Below are 24,360 nucleotides of genomic sequence, written 5' to 3' on the forward strand. Positions count from 1 at the left end.
AACTAGTCCCAAACAAGGTTTTCAATACGTGTATTATGGCCAGATACGACGTTTTGGGTGTGGTTTAGCAAATAAAATTGAATTACACTTAAATAGAGAACATAATGATTCATTATCCTTCATTATCCTCGAGACAAGAACCGCAAAGTGAGTCATTAAATTTGAGGTTTTTAAGCCGCGGCTATTTTCAGAAATACAGCCACCTCGCTATTCCGGCCAAGCTGCATGGTCCCAAGGGTGACCGGATTAACCAGAGTCTACTGTACACCCTCAGCTACACGTTTCGGTGGGGGGGGGGTGTGCGCACCAAAACAGGGCGAAGAATTTCGTTTTAGTACATACGTCGATTAAAGCAATTTTGTGCGCTGTCTGTGACCTTTCTGATGGACGCAGTGCTGGGCACGCATTTATGACTCAAAATCGAGTCAATGGCAGGTATATAAAGGGTTAAAGCTAGCCTTGTTTGCCCAGCCGAGTTGTCTCTAACAAATAATGCTAGGTCGCCGTATTTTCCACTTCGTTCTAATACAGAAAAATCAGCCTGGGACCGAGGCCTTAAAGCATGCAGCTCCAAGTCATGCATGCATGCATGGCTTCACTATAAGATGATGGTTTCAACTGATCCTATATTATGACGAGCAGGAACTTTTCAACCCTTTGGGTGCACACAAGAAAAAGCACAAAATAAGTAACCTTACAGTCTGAATGCGAGAAATTGGTAATACAAGTGTATATTAATTGTGCAGGTACTTTTTATGACAACAAGAGTGCAAAAAACTTATACACCTGTAAGGATACTCAGAGTTAGTATGGTCCTGACACTATACTCATGGATATACCGCTACCTACCTAGTTGTGAATGAACTCGGCATAATAAGTTAGTATATTATACGTAAACTACATTTTATAACTAAGGTATTTGTACAGGAAATCCCATGCATCTACCTAATCACATACCTCCAGGCTAGCAGCTATAAATAGTGCCGTGTCAGTTTGTTAGAATCGATACAGACCTTGTGTGTAGATCAGAGATTCCAAGCAAAAGCACAACTTGGTGAAGATGAGCTGGGCAAGTGGAATATTTTTGATTGTGGTAGGTTACTGATTGTTATCGTACTCAATACAATCATAGTTGCTACTTGTATTCAGGTCGTTGCATTGGTGCAAGCAAAACCACAGTATGAGGTGCAAGTGCAATCACCTGTCTCATTTTCATACACTCCTGGAAATCAAAACCAACTATTTGATGGCACTTGCTGTTCACCTAATGAAACGAACAGCTGCTCGTCTAATGAAACCAACTACTGCTTTACTGCATGCAATGAAACTCAAATCATCCTCTGCTTCAGAGAGGCTCAGCATTCAACAAATGACTCAGACTCTACCAACTGTCCTCTAGGAATGGCAACATTCCTTTTTGATACAGTGGCTAATATCACATACAGTTCTACAGCAAACCTAACCACTACCACCACGTATACAGTAAGTAGCTTAACGTTTTTTTTACTGATAAAGTTGTCTACGCACAATATTTTCATAACACAGGGGAGTTTCCAACTTTTCTACAAAGTGGTAGCTTTGCAGCCAGTAAAAGAGATCGACCATGGAGCCGTAATCACTCTCAACTATACAGTACAAGATACTTTTATGCGTCCAATAGTAAACAGTGGAGAACAAACATTTCTATTGATTCGGGGCATAAGAGTGGTGTGCAGAGAAGGCTACTTTGGTCCTGACTGTGGTTGTAGCACACGAAACGACTCCACTGGACACTTTACCTGTGATACTAATAGTACCAAGGTGTGTTTCCCTGGTTACCAGAACCCTGAGACAAACTGTGTAGAAGAGGAACGAAGTACACAAGAGCCTGCAATAACCATGAGCAGCAGTTTGGCTACTACCACTATATCATCTAGATCTGCTATTGCGGATATTATACCCATTATAGGCGGAGGTGTTGCCGGGGGGTTGTTGGTGTTGCTATTGATGCTGACTGTTAACGTTGTGTTGGTGGTTGCTGCTATCAAATTCAAGTTTACTGCGCAACATTCAAGAGCTCAAGGTATATGCATGCTTAATATTCAATTTGTCACTTTCTTACTGCATGTAATCCTCAATCCATAGTTGATGAGCACATTACCATGGGAGCCAATCCAGTTTATGATATGAAATAAAGACTGAGATGAAAGCGACACTTATTATGAACTCTATCCTAACTCATTGTCATTACGGTACATAGTGACAATACAAAATGAAGGCCTCTATATTATTATACACATCATGGTTTCATACATGCAGTATAGATAATACGAAAATTACTTTATAACACAGGGGAGCTTCCTTGGTTGTTTTGCAGCCAGTAACAGAGATCGACCATGCATATACCATGCACCATCTCTCTCAACTTTACAATTTTTGTGCATCCAATAGTAAACAGTGGTATAAGAGTTACCGTATAGCGTGAAACTTTCGAGGCACTTATATTTCGTGGATTGGCTTCTAAAAGCCATTTCGTTGCACAATATTTGCGGAATGACTGCTTACCAGAAGCTACGCCTTTAAATATTTCATGATAGCAGGTAATTCTAATTAAAGAACAATTTTCGTGGACTTAATTTTCGTGTAGAATTCTAACCCACGAAATCCGCGAAAATTAAACCCCTCGAAAATTTCGCGCTATTACGGTATGTGCAGAGAAACACGAAACAAAGCTTGTGATATTAAAGAAGCACCCATTTTTATGCCATACCAATAGTCCAGCGTCCCTGCCCATTTTCCCGACAGCAGTGGGTGGGGCAGTGGGTGAACTAGTTTTGTACTAGTGTGTGTTTACAAGTCCATGCAATAACAAAAGGAATCACACCACAAGATACGTTTGTAAGCCAAACACATGCATGTCTGTACTGTCATGTACGTACAAACCTACCAGTCTTGTACTTACTTCTGCACGTATAAAAACCTAAGGCACTTTGCATAAATATTACAAAAATTATAAGCTAGTCAACACTGAAATTGAAACATGAACACTTGACTGCATGCATTTACTCAGAATTGCATTCACACATCAGAGGAGAAACCAAGCAACACAGAGGATGATACCTTTTCATTGTATATAAAAGTCAACAAGGAGAATAGTAAATGGCTTTGAAGTCAGTTTCAAGAGGCTTCTTAAAAGTCAACTTGGCACTTTCTTACTGTATATAGATGATGCATGAGCACCTTACAAATACATACCATGCATGGGGCCAATTAGCCTCGACTCAAGGTCGATTAATATTTTAATCGGCCTTGAATCGAGGCTAAGGGCCAATCTGAAATGAAAAGCAATGAACACAGATATATATGAAAGCGACACTTACTATAAATCCTTGTCACCAGGGGAGGACAGTATATTATTATAGTGGAAAAATGAAAATGTTTTTGGATGGCCCGAACCATTTACTTGCCGAGTTTTTCTCGCACACATTTAAATCTCTACTATCTCGCCCAATTCACATGCAGATTTATGCAACAAGCTCGCACCCACTGACGCCCCTTTTTTCCACATTGGTAACCCAACCCAGACACACCTAGAACCCTCGTCAAACCCCTCCCTTTTGCAAATAATGGTTGGAACGTTGAGAATCATCGATGGTTTTCGACAGCCACGAAGCACTCGTGGAACTGCATGACGACAACTATATCAGAAAATGATGAGGTTGGTACCAAACTACTGTAGTGTACACCCTCAGCTACTCGCTAAATGACGTCTCGGGGTACTGAAACCTTATAAGTTCCGGTACAAGGTTCTAACCCCGATTAATCTCCCTACACGTTTCGGCGGGCGGGGGAGGGGGGGCGCGCCAAAACACGGGCGAAAAATTACGTTTTAGTACATGCGTCGATTAAAGGAATTTTGTGCGCTGTCTGTGACCTTTCTGATGGACGTAGTGCTGGGCAGGCATTTATGACTCAAATCGAGTCAATGGCAGGTATATATATAAAGGGTTAAAGCTAGCCTCGTTGTCTCTACAAATAATGCTAGGTCACCGTATTTTCCACTTCGTTCTAATAAAGAAAAATCAGCCTGGGACCGAGGCTACCTTAAAGCATGCAGCTCCAAGATGCATCTATGCATGGCTTCACTATAAGATGATGGTTTCAACTGAGCCTGTAATTATGACGAGAAGGAACTTTTCAATCCTTTGGGTGCACACAGGAAAAAGCATAAATAAGTAACCTTACAGTCTGAACGTTGAGAAATTGGTGTATATTAATTGTGCAGATGCTTTTTATGACAACAATGTAAATGAGTGCAAAAAACTTATACACCTGTGTATAAGGATACTCAGAGAGAGTATGGTCCTGACACTATAATTATACTCGTGGATATACCGCTATACTTACCTAGTTGTGAATGAACTCGGCATAATAAGTTAGTATAATATACAACAATTATTTGCCAGGAAATCCCCATTTACTTATATAATGACATACCTCCAGTGGAGTAAGCACTCTCAACTATACAATACAAGATATTTTTGTGCGTCCAATAGTAAACAGTGGAGAACGAGCATTTCTATTGATTCGGGGGATTAGAGTGGTGTGCAGAGAAGGCTACTTTGGTCCTGACTGTGGTTGCAGCATACGAAACGACTCCACTACCCTTGAACCACCCTCCTGGTCCAATACCAATAATCTAGCATTCCTGTCCATTCTCCCGACAGCAGTGGGCGGGGCAGTGGGTGGACTAGTTTTTATGGTATTATTCCTTGTTTTTGTTATTGTGGTAGTGTGTGTCTGCAAGTGCAAGAGCAAAAGGAATCAAGCTACAAGAGGTGTTGGTATGGCTAAGATTAATCTGCATGCATGCACTTCTACATACATGTTACTAGTATAGTCTTGTTGCATGTACATGTATAGAACCCTAAGGCACCTCGCGTTAGCTAGTATACTAAATACTGATATTGCAATCTTTGAATACAGTTACTATTGCATTCACAGAGGAGAATCCAAGCAACACAGAAGATGATGCCCTCTCATTGTATACACAAGTCAACAAGGAGAATAGTAAGTAAACGTTAGCTTTGAAGTCAGTCTATGAAAGAGGCACATTAAAATTCAGAATGCAAGGTTTTAAAAATAACATTATCGATTGCATTGTTTTTGTATCAGATACCCAACAAGAGGAGGCCCCTCCAATTAACCCTTATCAGGAAAGCATCTACGCGGAGGTAAAGAAGACGAGACTGTTTACTAAGAACGGGCATGTTGACAAGGAGCCACACTACAGCACCCCTAGCAATGCCTCTACACCACAGTACAGTGTACCTAGCACTGTTCTCATGGATACACCACAATACAGTACCCCACTTTCAAAGGACGCTAGCGATAACCTTAAGGAGCCACAGTACAGCACTCCTATTTCTAGGGGGGCTACCCTTACCCGTAAGCCCCAATACAGTACGCCTGTTAGCACACTACCCAGGGATTACCCTAAGGAGACACAGTACAGCACACCTGTTTCCAAGGAGACTACATCACCACCCACTAAGAAACCACAGGTATGCCTTAGCTAGATAACGTAATTTTTGTGAGGTAAAAAACGCGGTGATTTTCATGAGTAATTGACTTCATTGCCTTCACTGCATGCGTTCCGGTAAACCACGCCTGTACGCTCGAGCATTACTCAACCGAGAGCATTATTGTATCATCCGAGTGTAATAATGCTCTCGGTTGAGTACTGCTCAGGGTTTTTGTGATTTTTGTGGAGGTCAGCTTTCCCACAAAAATAACGAATTTACAAAAATGATCTGCTACATGGTATAATTATGTTTGTACGGGGGTTACACTTGTACATACTATTCCTAAAGGTTATGTATGCTGACATAAAGGTTTCCACGTTATCCAGAACCACGGGGGATGAATCTACAAAGTCAAATAAAGTAGGTCACATAATTATCAGCATTAATTCGCTATGCAATCGTCTCCACAGAATGACAAGATTGAAGTACAGTACTCGGAAATTCAAGCATAAGCTTAAGCATTATAAGAATTGCAAGGAAAACATTAGAATCACTATTATTGACTGACTGTATAGGCACATATTGTTTTTATAGTGCTGTGCAGTACTACAGCGGCCTGCAATGGGTTCAACATGCTTGGCCAAACAGTATAATTAAATGCATAGCACTATAATTATATATACAGTAATGTAGGTGTGAAAGGTCATAATAAATTATTGTTTACAGAACAAAAGGTATAATCTTATGGTTTCTTTTTATGACTTCATAACCTGTCTTACCTACCTTTAAAGTAGCTAATATCGTATTTAGATCAACTACACGGTAGTTCACAGTTATAAAAGAGTAGCTAAGCACCAACTGCACGGAAGAAGTATCAATCACACCTGACCCTAAACAGAATCTGTCCCTGACTCCTACTCATGCAGACTCTTACTTATTATATCAGAGTCCTACTTAATATATCGGAGTCCTACTTAATATATCGGAGTGGTACTTCATTAAAAAAAGAGGAACACAAATTGAAATGGCTTTTTGTCCTATTTGGCCCCTCATATAGGGCACATATCTTCATAATTAATTTGCTATGCAATCTTTCCTCTCCACAGAATGACAAACATAGTACTCAGAAATTCAACTAAAACAGACTGTATCAGTGTCTTATTAGTGTCTTGGAGCTAGACGATCATGTAAACAACCCTACTGTTTAATCTGAAAGTGTTGCGTCAATGAACAGTGTTTTAAATTAGAAATTATAGGTACAACATGCTTGGACAAGCGTTCTTACTTCATGGTGGTTGACATGTACATACTAGCTGGTAGTAGAGTATAATGCAAACATTAACGGTTGTAATGATTGTGTACAGAAAGGCATATATATAAACAATCTTATGGCTTCTTCCTATATGACTTCACAACGTTAGATAAACTAGTTCACAAGCAACTAAGCACAGCTACAAAGATGATCTTACACTGGATACCTTAATGGTAAGCAGTTACATATTATTAATGTACTCATAGGACACTCTATAATGCAAACAGGAAGGACAATTACCACAGTACGAGGTACAAGTTGGACTGCCTGTCACATTTATCTACAGAGAGGGACTATCGGATAGGAATGTTTCATATAATAACACACTAGCTGATGGCAGGTGTTGCAAACATAATGAAGGAAATACCTCTTGTCCCACTGCTTGTGATAATCGTATCCTTCTCTGTTTCCGAGAGGCTCAGCATCCAGTGAATGACACCGACCGAGCTGTCTGTCCTCTGGGAACAATGACCTTCACTCCATCTGTAATGGATACAGGTATCATTACATTCAATTCTACAATGCAAGCAACTACCACTATACATATCCAGTGAGTATGACTAAACTATAAGTTGCTGTGAGCTAATCTTCTATTTTCTCAGGGAAGCTTCCAACTTTACTCGAATTAGTACAGTATCAAGGGGAGAAGAGGTTGATAGTGTACAACAAACACTGACTGAGCCAATACAAGACAGAACATCTACTCTGACTGGTAGCAGTAACGTTGTTGATGTGAGGACTAGACTATTAAATGGAGGACTACGAGTGGTGTGCAGAGAAGGCTACTTTGGTCCTGACTGTGGTTGCAGCACACGAAATGACTCCACTGGACACTTTACCTGTGATACCAAGGTGTGTTTCCCTGGTTACCAGAATCCTGAGACAAACTGTGTAGAAGAGGAAGGAAGTACACAAGAGCCTGCAATAACCATGAGCAGCAGTTCGGCTACTACCACTATATCATCTAGATCTGCTATTGCAGATATTATACCCATCATAGGCGGAGGTGTTGCCGACTATATCAGAAAATGATGAGGTCGGTACCAAACTACTGTAGTGTGCAGTAGACTCTCGCTATTCCGGCTCTCTGAAGTACGGCCACCTCGATATACCGGCCATTTGGCTTGGCACAGAATGCTAGCTATATGTTTACTGCACAAAACTCACCCTGAAGTACGGCCACTCGCTATTCCGTATACGAGCCAGTGCTGGCTGTCCCAAACAAGGTTTTCAATGTAATTTTATACGTGTATTACGGCCGGATATGATGTTTTAGGTGTGGTTTAGCAAATAAAATTGAATTAAATAGAGAACAGAATGATTCATTATCCTTCATTATCCTCGAGACAAGAACCGCAAAATGAGTCATTAAATTCGAGGTAAGGTCGTTTTTAAGCCGCGGCTATTTTGAAATACAGCCACCTCGCTATTCCGGCCAAGCTGCATGGTCCCAAGGGTGACCGGATTAACAAGAGTCTACTGTACACTCTCAGCTACTTGCCAAATGACGCCTCGGGGTACTGAAACCTTATAAGTGCCGGTACAAGGTTCTAACCCCGATTAATCTCCCTACACGTTTCGGCGGGGGGGAGGGGGTGCACCAAAACACGGGCGAAAAATTTCGTTTTAGTACATATGTCGATTAAAGCAATTTTGTGCGCTGTCTGTGACCTTTCTGATGGACGTAGTGCTGGGCAGGTATTTATGACTCAAATCGAGCCAATGGCAGGTAAGGGTTAATTAAAGCTAGCCTCGTTGTCTCTAACAAATAGTGCTAGGTCACCGTATTTTCCACTTCGTTCTAATAAAGAAAAATCAGCCTGGGACCGAGGCTACCTTAAAGCATGCAGCTCCAAGATGCATCTATGCATGGCTTCACTATAAGATGATGGTTTCAACTGAGCCTGTAATTATGACGAGAAGGAACTTTTCAACCCTTTGGGTGCACACAGGAAAAAGCACAAATAAGTAACCTTACAGTCTGAACGTTGAGAATTGGTGTATATTAATTGTGCAGGTACTTTTTATGACAACAATGTAAATGAGTGCAAAAAACTTATACACCTGTGTATAAGGATACTCAGAGTTAGTATGGTCCTGACACTATAATTATACTCGTGGATATACCGCTATACTTATACCTAGTTGTGAATGAGCTCGGCATAATAAGTTAGTATAATATAGACAACAATTATTTGCCAGGAAATCCCCATTTACTTATAATTATAATGACATACCTCCAGGCTAGCAGCTATAAATAGTGTGTCAGTTGGTTAGAATCAATACAGACCTTGTTTGTAGAGATTCCAAGCAAAAGAACAACTTGGTGAAGATGAGCTGGGCAAGTGGAATATTTTTGATTGTGGTAGGTTACTGACTGTTATCGTAGAATCAACTCATAGTTGCTACTTGTATTCAGGTCGTTGCATTGGTGCAAGCAAAACCACAATATGAGGTGCAAGTGCAATCACCTGTCTCATTTTCATACGCTCCTGGAAATCAAAACCAACTATTTGATGGCACTTGCTGTTCACCTAATGAAAGCTGCTTGTCTGAGGAAACCAACTGCTGCTTTACTGCATGTAACGAAACTCAAATCACCCTCTGCTTCAGAGAGGCTCAGCATTCAACAAATGACTCAGACTCTACCAACTGTCCTCTAGGAATGGCAACAGTCCTTTCTGATACAGTGGCATATAATTCTACAGCAAACCTAACCACCACCACCACCACGTATACAGTAAGTTACTTAACGTTCTTTTACTGATAAAGATGTCTATGCACATTATTTTCATAACATAGGGGAGTTTCCAACTTTTCTACAAAGTGGTAGCTTTGCAGCCAGTAAGAGAGATCGACCATGGAGTAAGCACTCTCAACTATACAATACAAGATATTTTTGTGCGTCCAATAGTAAACAGTGGAGAACGATCATTTCTATTGATTCGGGGCATTAGAGTGGTGTGCAGAGAAGGCTACTTTGGTCCTGACTGTGGTTGCAGAGATAATTCCACTGGACACTTCACCTGTGACGCTAATGGTACCAAGGTGTGTCTCCCTGGTTACCAGAACCCTGAGACCAACTGCACGGAAGAAGCACTAATTACACCTGAACCTACAACAGAAACTGTCCCCACTGCTAATCCAGCCTCTCAGACAACAGAAACTTCCCAGCCGACACCACAGACTATACAGCAGAACATTACTACCTTTATAACAGAGGCACTGACTACTATAGGCATAACAAACGCAGGTACTACTATGGATGTTTTGCCGATAGCAGTAGGCGGGGCAGTGGGTGGCCTGGTTGTGGTGGTGATAATCATATTAATCACAATTTTGCTGGTCCTCAAAACTAAGAGAAAGAAAAAGAGCGAAGAAGATGGTGAGTTAAAAGATTACACATGCAGGTGCATACGAAAACTAACAAACACTACATTAATTTACTTCAAATGCTTCTTCCTTTGTTTCTCTTTACCCACACTCACGTCGTATAGCTACCACAATCATGAATTTAGAGGAGCTTCAGAACAACACTGATGGTATTGACGCTTTGAACTTGTATGCTAGTGTCAACAAAGATGCAAGTGAGTAATAGTGCAGGAAAGCACCTACCACCACTTCAAACACTGTAGTGCTTGCAACACCCATTGCTAACCATTCACTTTACAACAACTAGAGTATCCATATCAACATAGCTTCAAATTAATTTACAGTCACGTTTAGAAAGCACCCAGTACTGTACGCATGACATAAATTTTTTGTGTAGATAAATGTGCAGAAACACCACAAGAGGAAGCCCCTGCAGTGATCCCTTATCAAGGACAGATCTACTCGGAGGTGGAGAAGACGGGACTGTTTGGTAAGCAGGAGAGTGATTCAACTAGTGAGGAGCCTCAGTACAGCACGGCAACAGCTGGTACTTCTAAACTGGAGAGTGTCGATGAGAACGAAGAGCCAAGGTACAGCACAACTCAATTCCTAGCTATTGATAAGGAGCCACAGTACAGTTCTCCCAATGCTGCGAGTGCATCGACTCAGGCACTCAATGAAGAGCCTCGATATGACACCACTTTTAGAGGTGCCTCTACGGCAACTGGAACCAACGAAGAACCACATTACAGCACTGCCATTAGAAACGTGCCCTCAAACACAGCTACACAGGTGATTACCACATTAATTTTGTTCGTTATGCCTCGAGGCGTAGCCGCACGAGGGATACGGTAAAGCTAACTTTGTGTGTGTATGTGTGTGTGTGTGTGTGTGTGTGTGTGTGTTCCAGCTGTAACTGCTCAACGGTTGCAATGCGACGAAAACTAACAGCTTCTATAGGCTTCTAGCCACATCTTCTTGTTTATACACGTACCTTTGTTATTGTTACAGATGCAGATAAATGAGGCTGGCTACAGTATTCTAAACGGTGACCCTAAACGCTTCGAAAATGTGAATATTGGACCGGAATACTCCAAGCTGGAGGGCACCACACAAGTGACACAACATCAGGTATTTATTGTAGCACTCAAAAAATCTATCGACATACTGTACAGGTACAGGACGAGAGTCAGTATTCGGAACTTGAGACTACCAAGAAGCCTGAGGTCCAGGTATTCCTTTAGTGTTAGTACGTCCTTATAAGTCTTCGAAAACCTTTTACCTAAAAGAATACTAGTGCTACATAGCTATACAGCTTCTTCCAACAGATCTATGTGGCTGGCTACAGTGCACTTGAAGAACCTCGATACTCTGAAATTGAAAGTGAAACTAAGCAACCACAGGTATTCAAATTAAAATATGCTACACATTTTAGTATAAGGAATTTCAATATTACTATCAACTTGTGATACTCGTAAACAACTAATCCGCAGATTGTGTATGCTGATTTAGAGATTGCGGATACACAGAGTGCTGACAAAGCAACTACACAAACGGTACGGTACAGCACAAGACGTGATTACGTGTCTGATAATGACCACACAATTACCCCCCTGCAGTCTGACAACATGAACACAACAGAAGTACAGTACTCGCACATTAAGAACGGACAGTCAGTTTAGTCACCCCCTGTCAAGACATAACAATAACCCCATTATAATTTATTATGCATGCTCAGATACACTTTTATATTTTCTGCACTCGATCGATACCTTTAGTAGTACAGTATCGTAGCGGGTAGTTTTCGTTGTTGCAAATTTTAGTATAAAATACACTTCTCGTACACTAAATATTCAAACATTTCAGGAGAGTGACCTACAACCTATTGCGTAACGATTTCTCAGTTTTAATTTTTGGATGATGCTCTCAAAAAATACGAACATTTCCATCATACAAAAATAACCCGTTATACGTTACGTACGGTATTCGTTTTTGCACTCACTCAGATCTCGTTGGTGGGTCAATGGTAGGAAGAAATCAATATCCAGGGATTTCATTCAGAGAGTACGTGGCTAGCTTATAGTTCCTGCATGTAATGGAGGCCAGGGATTTCATTCAGAGAGTACGTGGCTAGCTTATAGTTCCTGCATGTAATGGAGGCCAGGGATTTCATTCAGAGAGTACGTGGCTAGCTTATAGTTCCTGCATGTAATGGAGGCCAGGGATTTCATTCAGAGAGTACGTGGCTAGTTTATAGTTCCTGCATGTAATGGAGGCCAGGGATTTCATTCAGAGAGTACGTGGCTAGCTTATAGTTCCTGCATGTAATGGAGGGTGGAGGGGGGCATGTAATAGGGTGATTTAATTGTAGGTGATGTATACCTGCACTTAGTTTTCGCAATACAAAAAATTAATAGCTTCCGCCCTGACATGCTGTACTCATGCCTCTGCCTTCCTGTTCCCTATGGCAACCTACAGTGACCACACAGGTATTGCATGCATGAGGAAGTAAACAATTCTACTTGCCAGCATTAGTTAAAGTATAAGCTAACAACACATGCAAAGCTTTAAGCGAATAATACATGTAAAGCTTCCCATATAGCTATGAGCGGAGTCAAATCAAATTTATTTATGGGATAATATATACACCTAATGGTGTACATGTACCATGCACATTTAAAATAGCATACATGCAACTCAATTTCACTACAGGTCAACAAAATAAGCAATTTATCATCAAAATTACTTGTTGGTGGATTATTGCAAACAAAAGAGTAACCAGGCCAACAAGTAATATAATTATGACAGTATAACAATACAAACGAGCTCTGTGACACACAACAAATTATACACAGCCCAGCATAACGTATGGCACAAGTGGAACGTCTATACTGGCTACATGCATACAATGTACACAAACTCAATTTTGGCTGAACTAGCTAAAAAGCACAAAAACTAGGTTCTCTGAAACAAACAAAGAAATTAGAAGCAGCTGCCTGAGCTGAAGACAGTCTACGGACAATAAGGATTACCAAGATAAAAGTCTGACCGCGGGAGATGGGACTGTAAGCTATAATACTGGAGCAGCTCTGGCAAACTCCTGAACCTTTGACCTTGTGTTAACGAGAAGAAGCTCTCCTGCAAGGGGTGTGTGTGTGTGGAGGGTGGGTGGAGTCATTAGAATATTGACACAGTACCAAACATGGAAAAAGTTGAGAGCTCAGAAACAGTCAAACATCAAAAATTAATAGGCTCCTGTACTTCTAAACATGTTTTTAGGTGGTAATTAGCAAGGTACATTATTAACTGTACACACAATTAGGAACTCACATTAGCCTGCACACACATTACACTGTGTTTGTACTGTAGGCATTAGCGTGTACAATTACTCTGTACACACACCATTCTGTACTAGTCTACAAAAGTATGTTGTGAGCACTCACTTCATCTTTGAATAGCTTGTAGTGCCGACAGCGATCTATGTGCCAAACTGAGAGGACCTTCTCTGCACCAGCCCGCCTCCCCTCTCGTATCAGGTATGTCCCGTCCACATTCAGTTGGCGTAGCAACCTACACAGACAGACACAGAGAGAGGGATAAACACAGTCTTGTAACTATCTTCTCATATCACTACACAGCTAGCAAGAAACAGAAAAACACACTCGGCCATTACAATGGGAGACCATAAACACAAGGCACAAAATATCAGTACCTATTTAAGTTACTCTGTACGCATATCTCTCCACATTATTATGTATGGATTATTTTTGAACACTAATTACTCACTTATCGGCGTCAACTCTCTCCAGTTGGTCAAAGAGGCAGGACGGGGGCATGAGCTCGTCAGGCTTACGAAACATAATGTAATAGCCTCCATCACTGTCAGGGTCACTGTCAGGATCACTGCCCTCCGCCTCTTCATCAGAGGGGTCCTAGGGGGAGGGGGAGGGGGGAGGGGAAGTCATTATGACTATGCACACACACTAACTGCTGTTAAAGGTTAACCTATTAATGGCGGCAAAGGCCTAACGAAGAAGGTACGTGTAGATGACATTGTAAATGACTGTGAAACTATAACATCAAGCCTATCCTATCTACAGCAAAGAGTGAAGTGTAGGTTTACACGATTAAGACCATTATTATGCAATGTATTTGTGGCCCACGTACAAAGAGTCATACAGGTACATATATTGACTAGGCCACACAATATTTTGCTAGTCACTGAACTGAACTACAGTAGCTGTACATGTAAATGTCACTCACCACATAATCATCGTCGAGAGGTGGTTTCTCGGTGGAGGCTGAGGGGGAGGAGACTGAGCGCTCCACTTGCGGTAACACAGTGGAGTTCTCGCCAATGATAGGCAGGTAGATGTCAGTCTCCTCATCAACATCTGTATAGGTACACGAAACAAAATAATACGTAAAGCAGTTCTTTGACATTACTACGCCCGTACATCTGATCATATATTATGTAGCGTCATTAAGTAACTGTGGGGTGGGGGTTGCTACAACTTTCATCCCCCTCCCCCCCCAGTGCTAAGCAGATTTAGGGTCTTTTAAAACTAAGGTACCAGCTGTAAGACATGGGCATGCACACTGTGATAATAATACCACAGGCAGTATGCCCCCAGGGCCTATTGTCCTTCCAACAGCCTCAAGTGCTATACATGTAGCTGTATCAGCAGTATGTAGTCACCTTCTCCAGTAGTGTTGTCCAGTACCACGCTGCCTGGGGTCGGTTGTAGGGACACTCGTGAGCGGGTGGGCACCTCGGGCCTACCACTCACCGCTAGAGGGAGAGAGGTCCAATTAAATAAGAACAAAAGAAAGCTGTATCTACAAGATATGTTTTGGAAACTGAATGAGAAAGCCTTTCCTGTAAAACATACCTCTATTGGTACATGCACAAGCACAACGTTCGATTGGTCGTAACGAGGTCCGATTTTAGAAGCGTGTGTACAATAATTATAGCTATGCCCAGTCGTAATTTTTTTAGGGGGGGGGGATACTCACATGGATCCTCCACTCTGTCATACACTCCCTCCTCTCCGTTGAATGGGTCATCGTAGATGTTGGTGTCCAGTTTCCTGAGAGCAGAGGTAGTTAGTTAGTACAATGTCAGGCACCTATGCTACCACAACACCAATTAAGGCAACCCTAGGCTACAGAGCTTAACTTATAAGTGTGTGATGTACTTACTCGTAGGGAGATTCAGGGTCATCTTCCACTTTGTCATAGATACGGTGTGGAGAGCCGCCATCTTGTTCCTCTTCCTCGTCCTCACCAAATGATCCCGGGGGTGGACTGCCCAGGGGCATCACCACCCGCTCTGTGATGCTGTGTGTGTGTGTGTGTGTGTGTGTGTGTGTGTGTGTGTGTGTGTGTGTGTGTGTGTGTGTGTGTGAGTGAGTGTGTGTGTGTGTGTGTGTGTGTGTGTGTGTGTGTGTGTGTAGTGGGTAGTAAGCATAATAATGCCTACAATAGCACATTATGATCGTGCGGTCTACAGAGAATGCACATCCACCCACCTCTGATTGTACTGATGTATCTCTTCGTCCAATTCTCTCTTCCATCTCTACAAAAGGGACAGCTCTCACTAGTTGATAAACTTACTTAGTTGAAAACATACCTCTAGTTCTCCTTTTGATCCAAATGACACAAAGTAGGTTCTAACTTGAGGGTTCAAAGGTGAAACCTTGAGCACAAATGGATATTTCTTAACTATTTCTGTTTCACGGCAAATCGACACCCTGAAAAAATAAACACACATATAATTTGTTAGCACTAAGTACTTAGACCCTACACTTCATTTACAATTTAGGCTATATAATGAATGGGAACCGCCTGGGGGGTTTCACCAGACACCAAAATAATAGTAGCCAAGAGAATACATGCCAATGTACAAGGCAACAGAGTCCCACCCTCCCCTCCTCATAGCTGGCTAGTGCACAGACCAGTATGGAGGTCATTAGTACTGAGTCACTCACTCATATCCCGAGAGGACAAATTTTCCCTTTGGAGAATGGGCCGTTTCATTACTGAAGTAGTAGAGACAACCAGCCCTCAGAATGAGGTAGCGACGTTTCCCTGAAATAGAGATTAAGATAACAGGTATAATACTTGTTAGACCATTATAGGGGGACTGTATACGTACCAGATGTGTGTGTGTGTGTATATGTGCTCTGGCAAGTTTCACAAACATGGACAGTTGGTACAAAATACACACACTCATGATTATACAATCGCTTGTACACACAGTAATATTGTATCAGCCAAAGCTAAAAGATTGTACCCAGAGGAGGTCCGACATGCATGCACGAATCACTACAAGTTCAGTGCATGATGTCATTGCAGTCACGTGATAACGTCCAGGCACTTGTAGTGATTCGTGCACATATGTCGGGCTCCTCGATCTGGATTGTACCAGTAAAGGATGCAATTTCTATCTGGAATTTAAAGCAGTAACTCTACTATGCCGACACTAATTAAGGCACGCATAATTATAGGCAGGAAGTGAAAACAGACAGGTGACCGTGACACTGTATGACACACACATACATGTACACTTCAATAGAATACACAGAAAACCTCATTGGGTACACTAAATGTAAACAAGATTCAAACCAAGGCAGGAAGCGCATGATTTTCAAGGGATTTATGTCAAACTGCTACATGTAGGAAAACAGACTACGTATGCTGTACATCTTATAGGAAAGCCAGACAGACATAAACTATTGCATTGTGTACACGCAGTTTGTACAAACGTGAAAATACATTCACTTTCGGTTAGTGACACATAATTATACATGTTGCATTGTGACAAAGGCCTTGACTACATAATAACTATGGGGATGCTCTTATCTAGTGAATCAACAGATTATAGAGATGCACAAAGATATACAAGTTTGTATACACACACAAACATATAATCTGACGTTTGTCTCCTGGGAGACTACTCATGCTAAACCATCACTCACAACTCTTGTGACCACCTCCTTGTTTCCTGATCCAGCCACTGTAGCGACACTTATCATCCAACAGCTGTTGAGCAGAGCCTTCTCTTAAATCAGGGGCAAGTATGACGGACCTCTCTATCACACCACTAGGTAGTGTCGTCGACCAGTTGGTGTGCATTTGAGGGAGCGTTTGGGTTCGTGCACCCAACGGTGACTGCAGCTGTTTTGAATTACCACCAGAGCCGGACCTGTCTCGTTTAGGTAATACACTCATTGTTCTGCTTTGTCCTTTCTTTGGTGGTGGGTGCATCAATGTTGCTATGGCCCCTTTCAGAGCCATGAGTTCAGAAGGTTTGACCACTCTCAGTTGATCTCGAAGATCTTTGTCCGAGAGTTCGACTAGATGAGCTCCGGTAATCTGGTTACGCTCAAACGATGGGATATGATTGGAGAGGTGGATCTCCCCGAGCCAGGAGGACACCTCCTCCACACCCCAGTTATGAAAATTCTCGTAGGCTAGCTTCGACATGATTGGAACCAATCAGAAGCAAGGGGTTTTTGTAAAGCCACTCCAATTCCTGACGAAAAGGAAGGAAAATGCATATTAGGAAGATTGTTGTATAGTCTTTAGGGAAATACCTCGTTTAAATACATGTATACAGTACACACATAGGTGCTGAATCATACACACTTTCATAAGGTACAAGCTCCACCCACCATACACAGAGACACGTACACTCAACCACCACTGATATTTTATGCTCAATCTGTGTACATTTATAGTTTTTACAAGCGAAACAAGATCTGGTAGGCCACTAAAGGTCAACTATAAACCGAAGCACTTGTACGTACGAAGAGCCTGAGGGTAATCCATAAAACTGATCAACCGTGACTATTTACACCTAAGACCATGCTCTGTATGATGTATGTGGTACTACAGCCAGTTTAAAAGTGGACTATACAAACATAATTATTCATCAAAATATAAATGGGCTGATTGAATGTAGTATTGTGTGAAAGGACATACCCTCTCAGGCTCAGATAAAGTTAGATCCCACACTTACCTACTAAAATGTTTAGTGATCTAAGGTAAGGTCCAGAGCGCTGTACGCTGTAGAGTGCTAGTGCTAACCAACTAGCTTGTACATGTACACTTGTTCACTACCTTAACCCCCTTTGATGTCGGCTGAGCTTGTTTGCAGAGCAATACGTCATAATCACAACAATTTTAGCCGGTTAGCCGCGAACATTATACAAATTTTTCTACAAATAAATGCCACACCCCTTCAAATAATATACAGCTACAGGGCATGCGCACACACTAAAATTCAAATTCTCAAAAAATTTAATCAACTCTCTTTAGCTTTGTGCTGTACTGATCTGCTTTTGATCTTATACTCCTATCACTGTAAAGAACCTACCACAAGAGAAGACATGGATATTAGTCGAGGAGTGAGACAATCCAAGAGAGGGCAAAATGCTCAAGAGAAGAACATTCAAGTTGTTGTTCGATGTCGGTACGTCGGTCATTACGTAGGTGCCCGAGCTACTAGTACATGCAACTTGTACATGTTTTGAGCACCTACTACATACCTACTCTGCTGTACATATTGATGATTCGATGGTATCATACACACTGCCATGTACACACTCAGCTAGCTAGAGTATGTATGAGCCAAACATATCCTTATTAACGTCCACCAAGTGTCCATTCTCACTGTTCACTCTCTTACAGGCCTCGTAATTCTGTCGAGAAAAAGGCAAGCTCGAGCAGTATTGTAACGTGCAGCTCCAAGGCGGGGGAGATCATTGTCAAGGGGGAGAAGGCGGTCTCTAAGACGTTCACATTTGACAAAGTTTTTGACCAATCCTCCACTCAGATGGACGTGTACAGGGAGGTGGTCAATCCCATCATCTCAGAGGTGCTCCAGGGGTACAACTGCACAGTGTTTGCGTGAGTCACAGAAACAAGTGCTTGAGTCTTTTAACAGTGAAGTTGAATTACTGTCTTTGTAGATATGGACAGACAGGGACTGGTAAGACGTTCACAATGGAGGGAGAGAGAAGCAATAGTGGGTCCTTGTCATGGGAGCAGGTGAGGGAGACTAATACTTAATATTGATTCGGTTGCTGTATTAATTTTGTAGTAGTTATTTGGATTAATGTTTTATTCCTACACGTATATGTTACCCCCTCCCCCTTGTAGGACCCCCTGGCAGGTATCATCCCACGCTCCCTCCACCATCTCTTTGAGGAGCTGGAGAAACAGAAGGTGCAGGAGTTCTCTGTGAGGGTCTCATTCCTGGAGCTCTACAATGAGGAACTATTTGACCTTCTCTCCTCCGTCGAAGACAACTCAAAACTGAGAATATTTGAGGATTCCTCCAGGAAGGTTTGTCACCATAGCAATGCATAGTGTTCATCAGGTATTTAATCTTGCCCTGTTAAGTGTGACGTACATGTATAGTTTGTGAAATGGGTTTACCTTCGATACTGTAATTTCAGTGTGTATTATTATACTTTCCAGGGTTCAGTGGTGATTCATGGCCTTGAGGAGCTGGTTGTGCACAGCAAGGACGAGGTCTACTCCATCCTTGAGCGTGGGACTGCACGGAGACAGACGGCTGCTACTCTACTCAATGCTTGCTCATCTCGTTCCCATTCTGTGTTCTCTGTGACTGTGCACATGAAGGAGAGCTCCATTGATGGGGAGGAAATGCTCAAGACTGGGAAACTCAATCTGGTAGGTTTAAGAGCTTTCTTTAATGTACTGTACATACTGTACTGATTGTGCAGAAGAGCTTGTACATCATACTGCATAGCGTGACATTTTTGTGAGGTGCAAAATTCAGTGTTTTTTGGTGGCAGCAGTTAACAGGAAAATTAAAACTGTGATGAACTCCCACGCACAAGTATTCCACATGCAAAGCTTTTGGTTTCCTGGCATTGAAAAGCGAATCCACGAACATTTCTTCTGAGGTCTCTCGAGCCAAATAGCGAAAAATGTGCACCTGCGAAATTTCCCGCTATACACAGTAGTCACATTAATTTTGCTATATCAACAGTTACATGATTTTTTAGGAGTGTACATTTATACTCAATCTAGTTTGTCCTTTTGGAATCCTTATAAGTTGAGTTCTGTATCCACTCTACAGGTCGACCTCGCTGGCAGTGAGAACATTGGTCGGTCTGGGGCCGTGGACAAGAGAGCGAGGGAGGCTGGCAATATCAACCAGAGTCTCCTCACTCTCGGCAGGGTCATCACCGCTCTGGTGGAGAGGACACCTCACGTGCCCTACAGGTTGGTGCCATCAGCGGTCTTATTACATTAAGGCATTCTTTTTTCTTACTGCTACAGTTGCTAGATACAATGTAGAGCATTCGTCCTAGAGTGTGTGCATGTTATATGTTCTACACCCTCACAGAGAGAGCAAGTTGACACGGATCCTCCAAGACTCCCTGGGTGGTCGAACCAAAACCTCTATTATAGCCACCATCTCACCCGCCCAGTGCAACATGGAGGAGACCCTCTCCACCCTGGACTACGCTCACAGAGCCAAGAACATCACTAACAGACCTGAGGTCAATCAAAAACTCTCAAAGAAGGCCCTCATTAAGGTCAGCTGCACTCTATCTCAGTCATGTGACTTGGCCCATGTATAGTGTATACCCTTGCTGTGTATGTACATGCATTTTGAATCTCATAGTAGCTGGCATGATTCTAAGATGACTCTGTATACCTACTCAGGAGTACACTGAGGAGATAGAGCGCCTGAAGAGGGACTTAGTAGCTACTAGGGAGAAGAGTGGCATCTTCCTCTCTCCAGAAAACTATGTGTGAGTGTTGCACTTGATGACCACATACTGAAACTGCAGTGACTCACGTGTTACTCATTCATATGCAGTGGTATGGAGCAACTTATAAAGAGCCAGAAAGAGGCAATAACAGAGCTGGAGGGCAAGATCCAAGCAAACTTGGAAGAAATTAAAAAGGTTCGTACATGTAGCTAGCTGCTACTAAACAAATTATTTGCATGCTTGACATGTCTTTTCTGCAGGTGAAGGAGTTGTTTCAAGAGTCCCAAAGCTCTCTGGAGGAGACCAGCCAGCAGCTGTCAGCGACGAGTAGTCACCTATCAACCACGAGGGAGCACCTGGCATTGACAGCACAACAGCTTCACGTGACAAAACAGGACAGAGACGAGATTGAGTTCCTGGTGTCTGAACATGTCAAGTCTGAGCAAACTCTTCTCAACCAGGCAGAGACCGTAAGTCAGGTGGTCAGGTGTGATTGTAGTTAGCGTTACCTTCATTGATCTATCATCCTTTCTCCCCGCACATACACACAACAGTTGGTGTCCACTGTCCACGAGTCCCTAGGAGATCTTAAAGGACTTCACTCCAAGCTGGATAGGAAGACATGTGCAGAAAAAAATAATATGACTGCTGTCGGTCAGTTCAGGGGAAACATCCACTCAAGAATTGGAAGTCTCGGTCTTGAGCTGGACAAGTTTGTTGGAAGCAGGCAGGAGGCTTATGGCTCCTTCTCCAATGATATAGGTGAGTTAGTCTATCAGCCTTTATAAAAAAATTGAGGTACATGTAGAATTCAGCAATCATGACATTGTGAGGTTTTCGTTTTTGTTTCCAGATGAGTGGGTTTCAGCACAGTCCACTAGTCTCGGGTCCCTGGGGGTATCAGTTGCTAGCCTTTCTTCGGCCATTCAGGAGTTTGTATCATCACAACAAGAGAGCTCCAAAGACAACACCAGTGTCCTTAGTGCAAGTGCTTCCTATGCCCTGTCTTTCAGCCGCGACCACCAGGTGAGGGTACAATAGCAATTCCTGATTACTAACTACTTACTGCTATTAGGTTGAGCATTCGTCGCTGGCTTCCCATGTACTCGGTAGTATGGTCCTCCCTCTCCTGACCAAGTTGGAGCAGTTGGTAGCTCAGCACTGTGTAATGGTGCAGACATCTGCTGTGGGCATCAAGGAACAGGTATGTCAAAACTGTTTTAGAGTGTACCCCACTTTGCAACCTGCTATCCCTCGCCCACAGCTTTCTTCTCAGTGGAAGGCCACCTCACAATATGCTAGTACACAAAGAAGTGGTTTCAGCTCTCTCTCATCGGCTATTGAACAAGAGCAGGTCAGACAAGACACAGTGGTGAGGGAGCTACAGGAGTCATTGAAACAAGCGTCTGAAAAGCAGGAGCAGCTGAAGATGGTAAGTTTAGTGTGTTACTATGATATAATTTGAACCTTGTTTGTTTTGCTCAGCAACTGCACCAGTCTGTAATGGCTGACCTGTCCTCCATTGTTCTCACTGCCCTCAACAAGCAACAGGGAGAGCTTAGCAACACTTTGGACAATGTGAGTGCCACTTGGAAGTTTATTGACCCTTTACCTGATATTACTCTGTCTGAGTTTTTTCAATAGATGATCCCTTACCTTACATGTACTGCAATCTCTGTTCTGAGTCTTCTCTACCGGCAATCTTTACCGTTCTTGCCAACACTTCATTAGGTGTCCAGTAGTGCTACAGCCAGCTCTAACCTGAGAAAGGAGAAGCTCACAGAATTTAACACTTGTGTTCAGACCCTCTCTTCACACACTGAGCAGTATGAGGTTACCCAGAGCCAGACAGAAAGCCAGGCAAGAAATAATCTTGAACAACAGTTGGAAAAGAACAGAGGGGCCACTGAAGAGTGTTCTGGTGTAGTCTCACAGGTCCAGTCTGCCTTCAAGGAGGGAGTGGGGTGTCTGGAGAAGGTACATGTTTGTGAATATCTTCTGAAAATAGACGCACATGTTGTTTACCCCTGTCTTGTTCTGCTGCACACACTTTATAATTTGTTTTTTCCCCGTTGCAGATGACAAACCAATTCAATGTGGACATGTGTGAAAGACTGGAGTCCCTTTCGTCTCTGGCTAGTAAACTGGCCGAGGAAGAACAAAACAGCCTGGAGGTAAAGCAGTTTATAAAGCACCTACTACTTTCAACCTTGCGTTTGCTGTCATCTAGTGTTAAACGTTAAACTGGCTGTGTTTTTTCCAATAGGAACATGGCAAGGCTACTAGTCAATCTTGTGAAGAGCTTGCTTGTTCCATGGCCACTCTGACAGCTGGTGTGAGGGACACTGGGGTAGAATGGAGGAACCAGCTAGATTCTCTCTCCTCTGGCCTCTCTGAGTTCTCAATCTCTCAAGCTGGGGCCATTGCTGAGACCAAAGGAATGGTGGACACTTTCACAACAGAGGATATCAAGCCAGACCTGCCAACTGGTAAGCTTCTTTGTACAATCATTAGTTAGTCACAAAACTCAGACAGTACATGTAAGTAAAGACAGTAGTCAGATGAAGTCATATGACATATTTTTCCTCAGGTGCCACTCCACAGCGTCGAGATTTCTCCTTCCCCCAGAACCTCACTTCTACACGACCCCACTCTGACCTTCTTGATGAGTATCGTACCAATGTCCGGTCTACGTTCATGGATGACCTACCTGAGCTACCAGAAGCTGACAAATCAGAACTTATGGTGAGAGTACATGATTGTTGTGTGCTGTGTGTATGTTTATAATTACGTGCAGTGATGGTCATGTGCATGTAGCTATAATTGCACTCTCTTTCTTATGTGTCACCAGGAGTCTATCATTGGTCCTACCACACTGGACTTTGACTCTGCTGACTCGGATGTTTCAACCCTCACCACAGTGGCTCTGGTAAGAGCTCTACATGTACTTTCCTGATCTAGCTGTATAACCCTCATATCTAATGGTAGTAGTAAGTAAACGTCTCGCTAGGTAAGATAATCGTATAATTATAATCCAATCCTCCCCCCACAGTCGGATGAGAGTCTTGTTCAGCGTGACTCTGAGTTGAGTATGGACAGCACAATGGAGGAAAGCACTAGTTCCTCGAAGGTCAGTGATCAGGAGAACACTGCTCCCAAGCATACACCCCATAACTCTCGACTTCCAACTAAGAAAAAGACTGGAGTAGTGAGCAACAACGGAAAGAAAAGGGGAGAGGTCAAGAGGCCATTGACTGTCATCAACAAGTCTTAACTTGTAGCTAATTGTGAACATTACATACTCATAATTATACTCATAATTATTATGGTTTGTATCCTTTCGTTTTTGCTTTGTTTTTGAACATAAATGACTTAACTATACATTAATTACATACTAAGTCTTATGATGGTAGTA

General features: G+C 42.4%; 5 protein-coding genes and 1 long non-coding RNA gene across 12 annotated transcripts; 4 read left to right on the forward strand and 2 right to left on the reverse strand.

The window, feature by feature from the left end:
* Window positions 1–838: 838 nt before the first annotated feature.
* On the reverse strand, window positions 839–8,076 carry LOC135330978 (uncharacterized). The gene is made up of 3 exons (XR_010392898.1): window positions 7,984–8,076; window positions 7,184–7,299; window positions 839–1,065 (listed from the first exon to the last, which is right to left on the reverse strand). It is a non-coding gene; the product is annotated as an uncharacterized LOC135330978 (long non-coding RNA).
* LOC135330946 (delta-like protein 1) lies at window positions 1,025–2,320 on the forward strand. The gene is made up of 4 exons (XM_064525940.1): window positions 1,025–1,093; window positions 1,150–1,482; window positions 1,546–2,062; window positions 2,125–2,320. Exons 1-4 carry the CDS (start codon window positions 1,061–1,063, stop codon window positions 2,172–2,174), a joined length of 933 nt encoding a protein of 310 aa, XP_064382010.1. The 5' UTR covers window positions 1,025–1,060; the 3' UTR covers window positions 2,175–2,320.
* Window positions 4,489–6,232, forward strand: LOC135330957 (proteoglycan 4-like). Its single transcript, XM_064525955.1, has 5 exons — window positions 4,489–4,823; window positions 4,984–5,049; window positions 5,155–5,543; window positions 5,853–5,924; window positions 5,975–6,232. Exons 1-5 carry the CDS (start codon window positions 4,739–4,741, stop codon window positions 6,014–6,016), a joined length of 654 nt encoding a protein of 217 aa, XP_064382025.1. The 5' UTR covers window positions 4,489–4,738; the 3' UTR covers window positions 6,017–6,232.
* LOC135330900 (uncharacterized) lies at window positions 7,865–12,048 on the forward strand. 7 transcript variants are annotated; one of them, XM_064525858.1, is made up of 13 exons: window positions 7,865–8,545; window positions 8,595–8,784; window positions 9,118–9,181; window positions 9,236–9,556; window positions 9,619–10,201; window positions 10,314–10,403; window positions 10,586–10,778; window positions 10,827–10,980; window positions 11,200–11,319; window positions 11,364–11,420; window positions 11,517–11,591; window positions 11,682–11,744; window positions 11,808–12,048. In XM_064525858.1, exons 1-13 carry the CDS (start codon window positions 8,452–8,454, stop codon window positions 11,868–11,870), a joined length of 2,067 nt encoding a protein of 688 aa, XP_064381928.1. In that variant the 5' UTR covers window positions 7,865–8,451; the 3' UTR covers window positions 11,871–12,048. The 7 variants fall into 7 exon arrangements, with proteins under 7 accessions (XP_064381928.1, XP_064381927.1, XP_064381930.1 ...); XM_064525857.1 differs by having other exon boundaries at window positions 7,867–8,545; window positions 10,586–10,980; XM_064525860.1 differs by having other exon boundaries at window positions 7,867–8,545; window positions 8,627–8,784; window positions 10,586–10,980.
* An 853-nt stretch (window positions 12,049–12,901) lies between these two features.
* LOC135330916 (uncharacterized) lies at window positions 12,902–18,364 on the reverse strand. The gene is made up of 12 exons (XM_064525894.1): window positions 18,212–18,364; window positions 17,169–17,725; window positions 16,179–16,278; window positions 15,821–15,941; window positions 15,720–15,766; window positions 15,391–15,528; window positions 15,205–15,278; window positions 14,888–14,980; window positions 14,452–14,582; window positions 13,975–14,120; window positions 13,632–13,758; window positions 12,902–13,326 (listed from the first exon to the last, which is right to left on the reverse strand). Exons 2-12 carry the CDS (start codon window positions 17,674–17,676, stop codon window positions 13,201–13,203), a joined length of 1,611 nt encoding a protein of 536 aa, XP_064381964.1. The 5' UTR covers window positions 17,677–17,725; window positions 18,212–18,364; the 3' UTR covers window positions 12,902–13,200.
* A 105-nt stretch (window positions 18,365–18,469) lies between these two features.
* Window positions 18,470–24,343, forward strand: LOC135330883 (kinesin-like protein KIF11-B). Its single transcript, XM_064525834.1, has 21 exons — window positions 18,470–18,664; window positions 18,883–19,101; window positions 19,164–19,242; window positions 19,354–19,539; window positions 19,675–19,890; window positions 20,303–20,448; window positions 20,573–20,765; window positions 20,896–20,984; window positions 21,053–21,140; window positions 21,206–21,415; window positions 21,500–21,707; window positions 21,799–21,971; window positions 22,021–22,149; window positions 22,210–22,377; window positions 22,431–22,523; window positions 22,677–22,922; window positions 23,024–23,119; window positions 23,212–23,434; window positions 23,536–23,690; window positions 23,797–23,874; window positions 23,998–24,343. The coding sequence occupies exons 1-21, from the start codon at window positions 18,582–18,584 to the stop codon at window positions 24,217–24,219; spliced, it is 3,300 nt and encodes a 1,099-aa protein (XP_064381904.1). The 5' UTR covers window positions 18,470–18,581; the 3' UTR covers window positions 24,220–24,343.
* The last annotated feature ends 17 nt before the right edge of the window (window positions 24,344–24,360 follow it).

The sequence above is a fragment of the Halichondria panicea genome, chromosome 2, assembly GCF_963675165.1.
Source record: "Halichondria panicea chromosome 2, odHalPani1.1, whole genome shotgun sequence".
Lineage (NCBI taxonomy): Eukaryota > Metazoa > Porifera > Demospongiae > Suberitida > Halichondriidae > Halichondria > Halichondria panicea.

Coding starts and splice junctions, on each gene's coding strand:
- LOC135330946 (XM_064525940.1), top strand. CDS start 1,061: ATGAGCTGGGCAAGTGGAATATTTTTGATTGTG. Junction 1,094..1,149: donor GTGGAATATTTTTGATTGTG/GTAGGTTACTGA, acceptor ACTTGTATTCAG/GTCGTTGCATTGGTGCAAGC. Junction 1,483..1,545: donor CCACTACCACCACGTATACA/GTAAGTAGCTTA, acceptor TTCATAACACAG/GGGAGTTTCCAACTTTTCTA.
- LOC135330957 (XM_064525955.1), top strand. CDS start 4,739: ATGGTATTATTCCTTGTTTTTGTTATTGTGGTAGTGTGTGTCTGCAAG. Junction 4,824..4,983: donor TCAAGCTACAAGAGGTGTTG/GTATGGCTAAGA, acceptor TTGCATTCACAG/AGGAGAATCCAAGCAACACA. Junction 5,544..5,852: donor CACCCACTAAGAAACCACAG/GTATGCCTTAGC, acceptor CTATTCCTAAAG/GTTATGTATGCTGACATAAA.
- LOC135330900 (XM_064525857.1), top strand. CDS start 8,452: ATGTCGATTAAAGCAATTTTGTGCGCTGTCTGTGACCTTTCTGATGGA. Junction 9,182..9,235: donor GTGGAATATTTTTGATTGTG/GTAGGTTACTGA, acceptor ACTTGTATTCAG/GTCGTTGCATTGGTGCAAGC. Junction 9,557..9,618: donor CCACCACCACCACGTATACA/GTAAGTTACTTA, acceptor TTCATAACATAG/GGGAGTTTCCAACTTTTCTA.
- LOC135330916 (XM_064525894.1), bottom strand. CDS start 17,676: ATGTCGAAGCTAGCCTACGAGAATTTTCATAACTGGGGTGTGGAGGAG. Junction 15,942..16,178: donor TTTGTCCTCTCGGGATATGA/GTGAGTGACTCA, acceptor TTATTTTTTCAG/GGTGTCGATTTGCCGTGAAA. Junction 14,981..15,204: donor TGACAGAGTGGAGGATCCAT/GTGAGTATCCCC, acceptor CTCTCCCTCTAG/CGGTGAGTGGTAGGCCCGAG.
- LOC135330883 (XM_064525834.1), top strand. CDS start 18,582: ATGGATATTAGTCGAGGAGTGAGACAATCCAAGAGAGGGCAAAATGCT. Junction 21,416..21,499: donor TTCTCAACCAGGCAGAGACC/GTAAGTCAGGTG, acceptor TACACACAACAG/TTGGTGTCCACTGTCCACGA. Junction 22,923..23,023: donor GAGTGGGGTGTCTGGAGAAG/GTACATGTTTGT, acceptor TCCCCGTTGCAG/ATGACAAACCAATTCAATGT.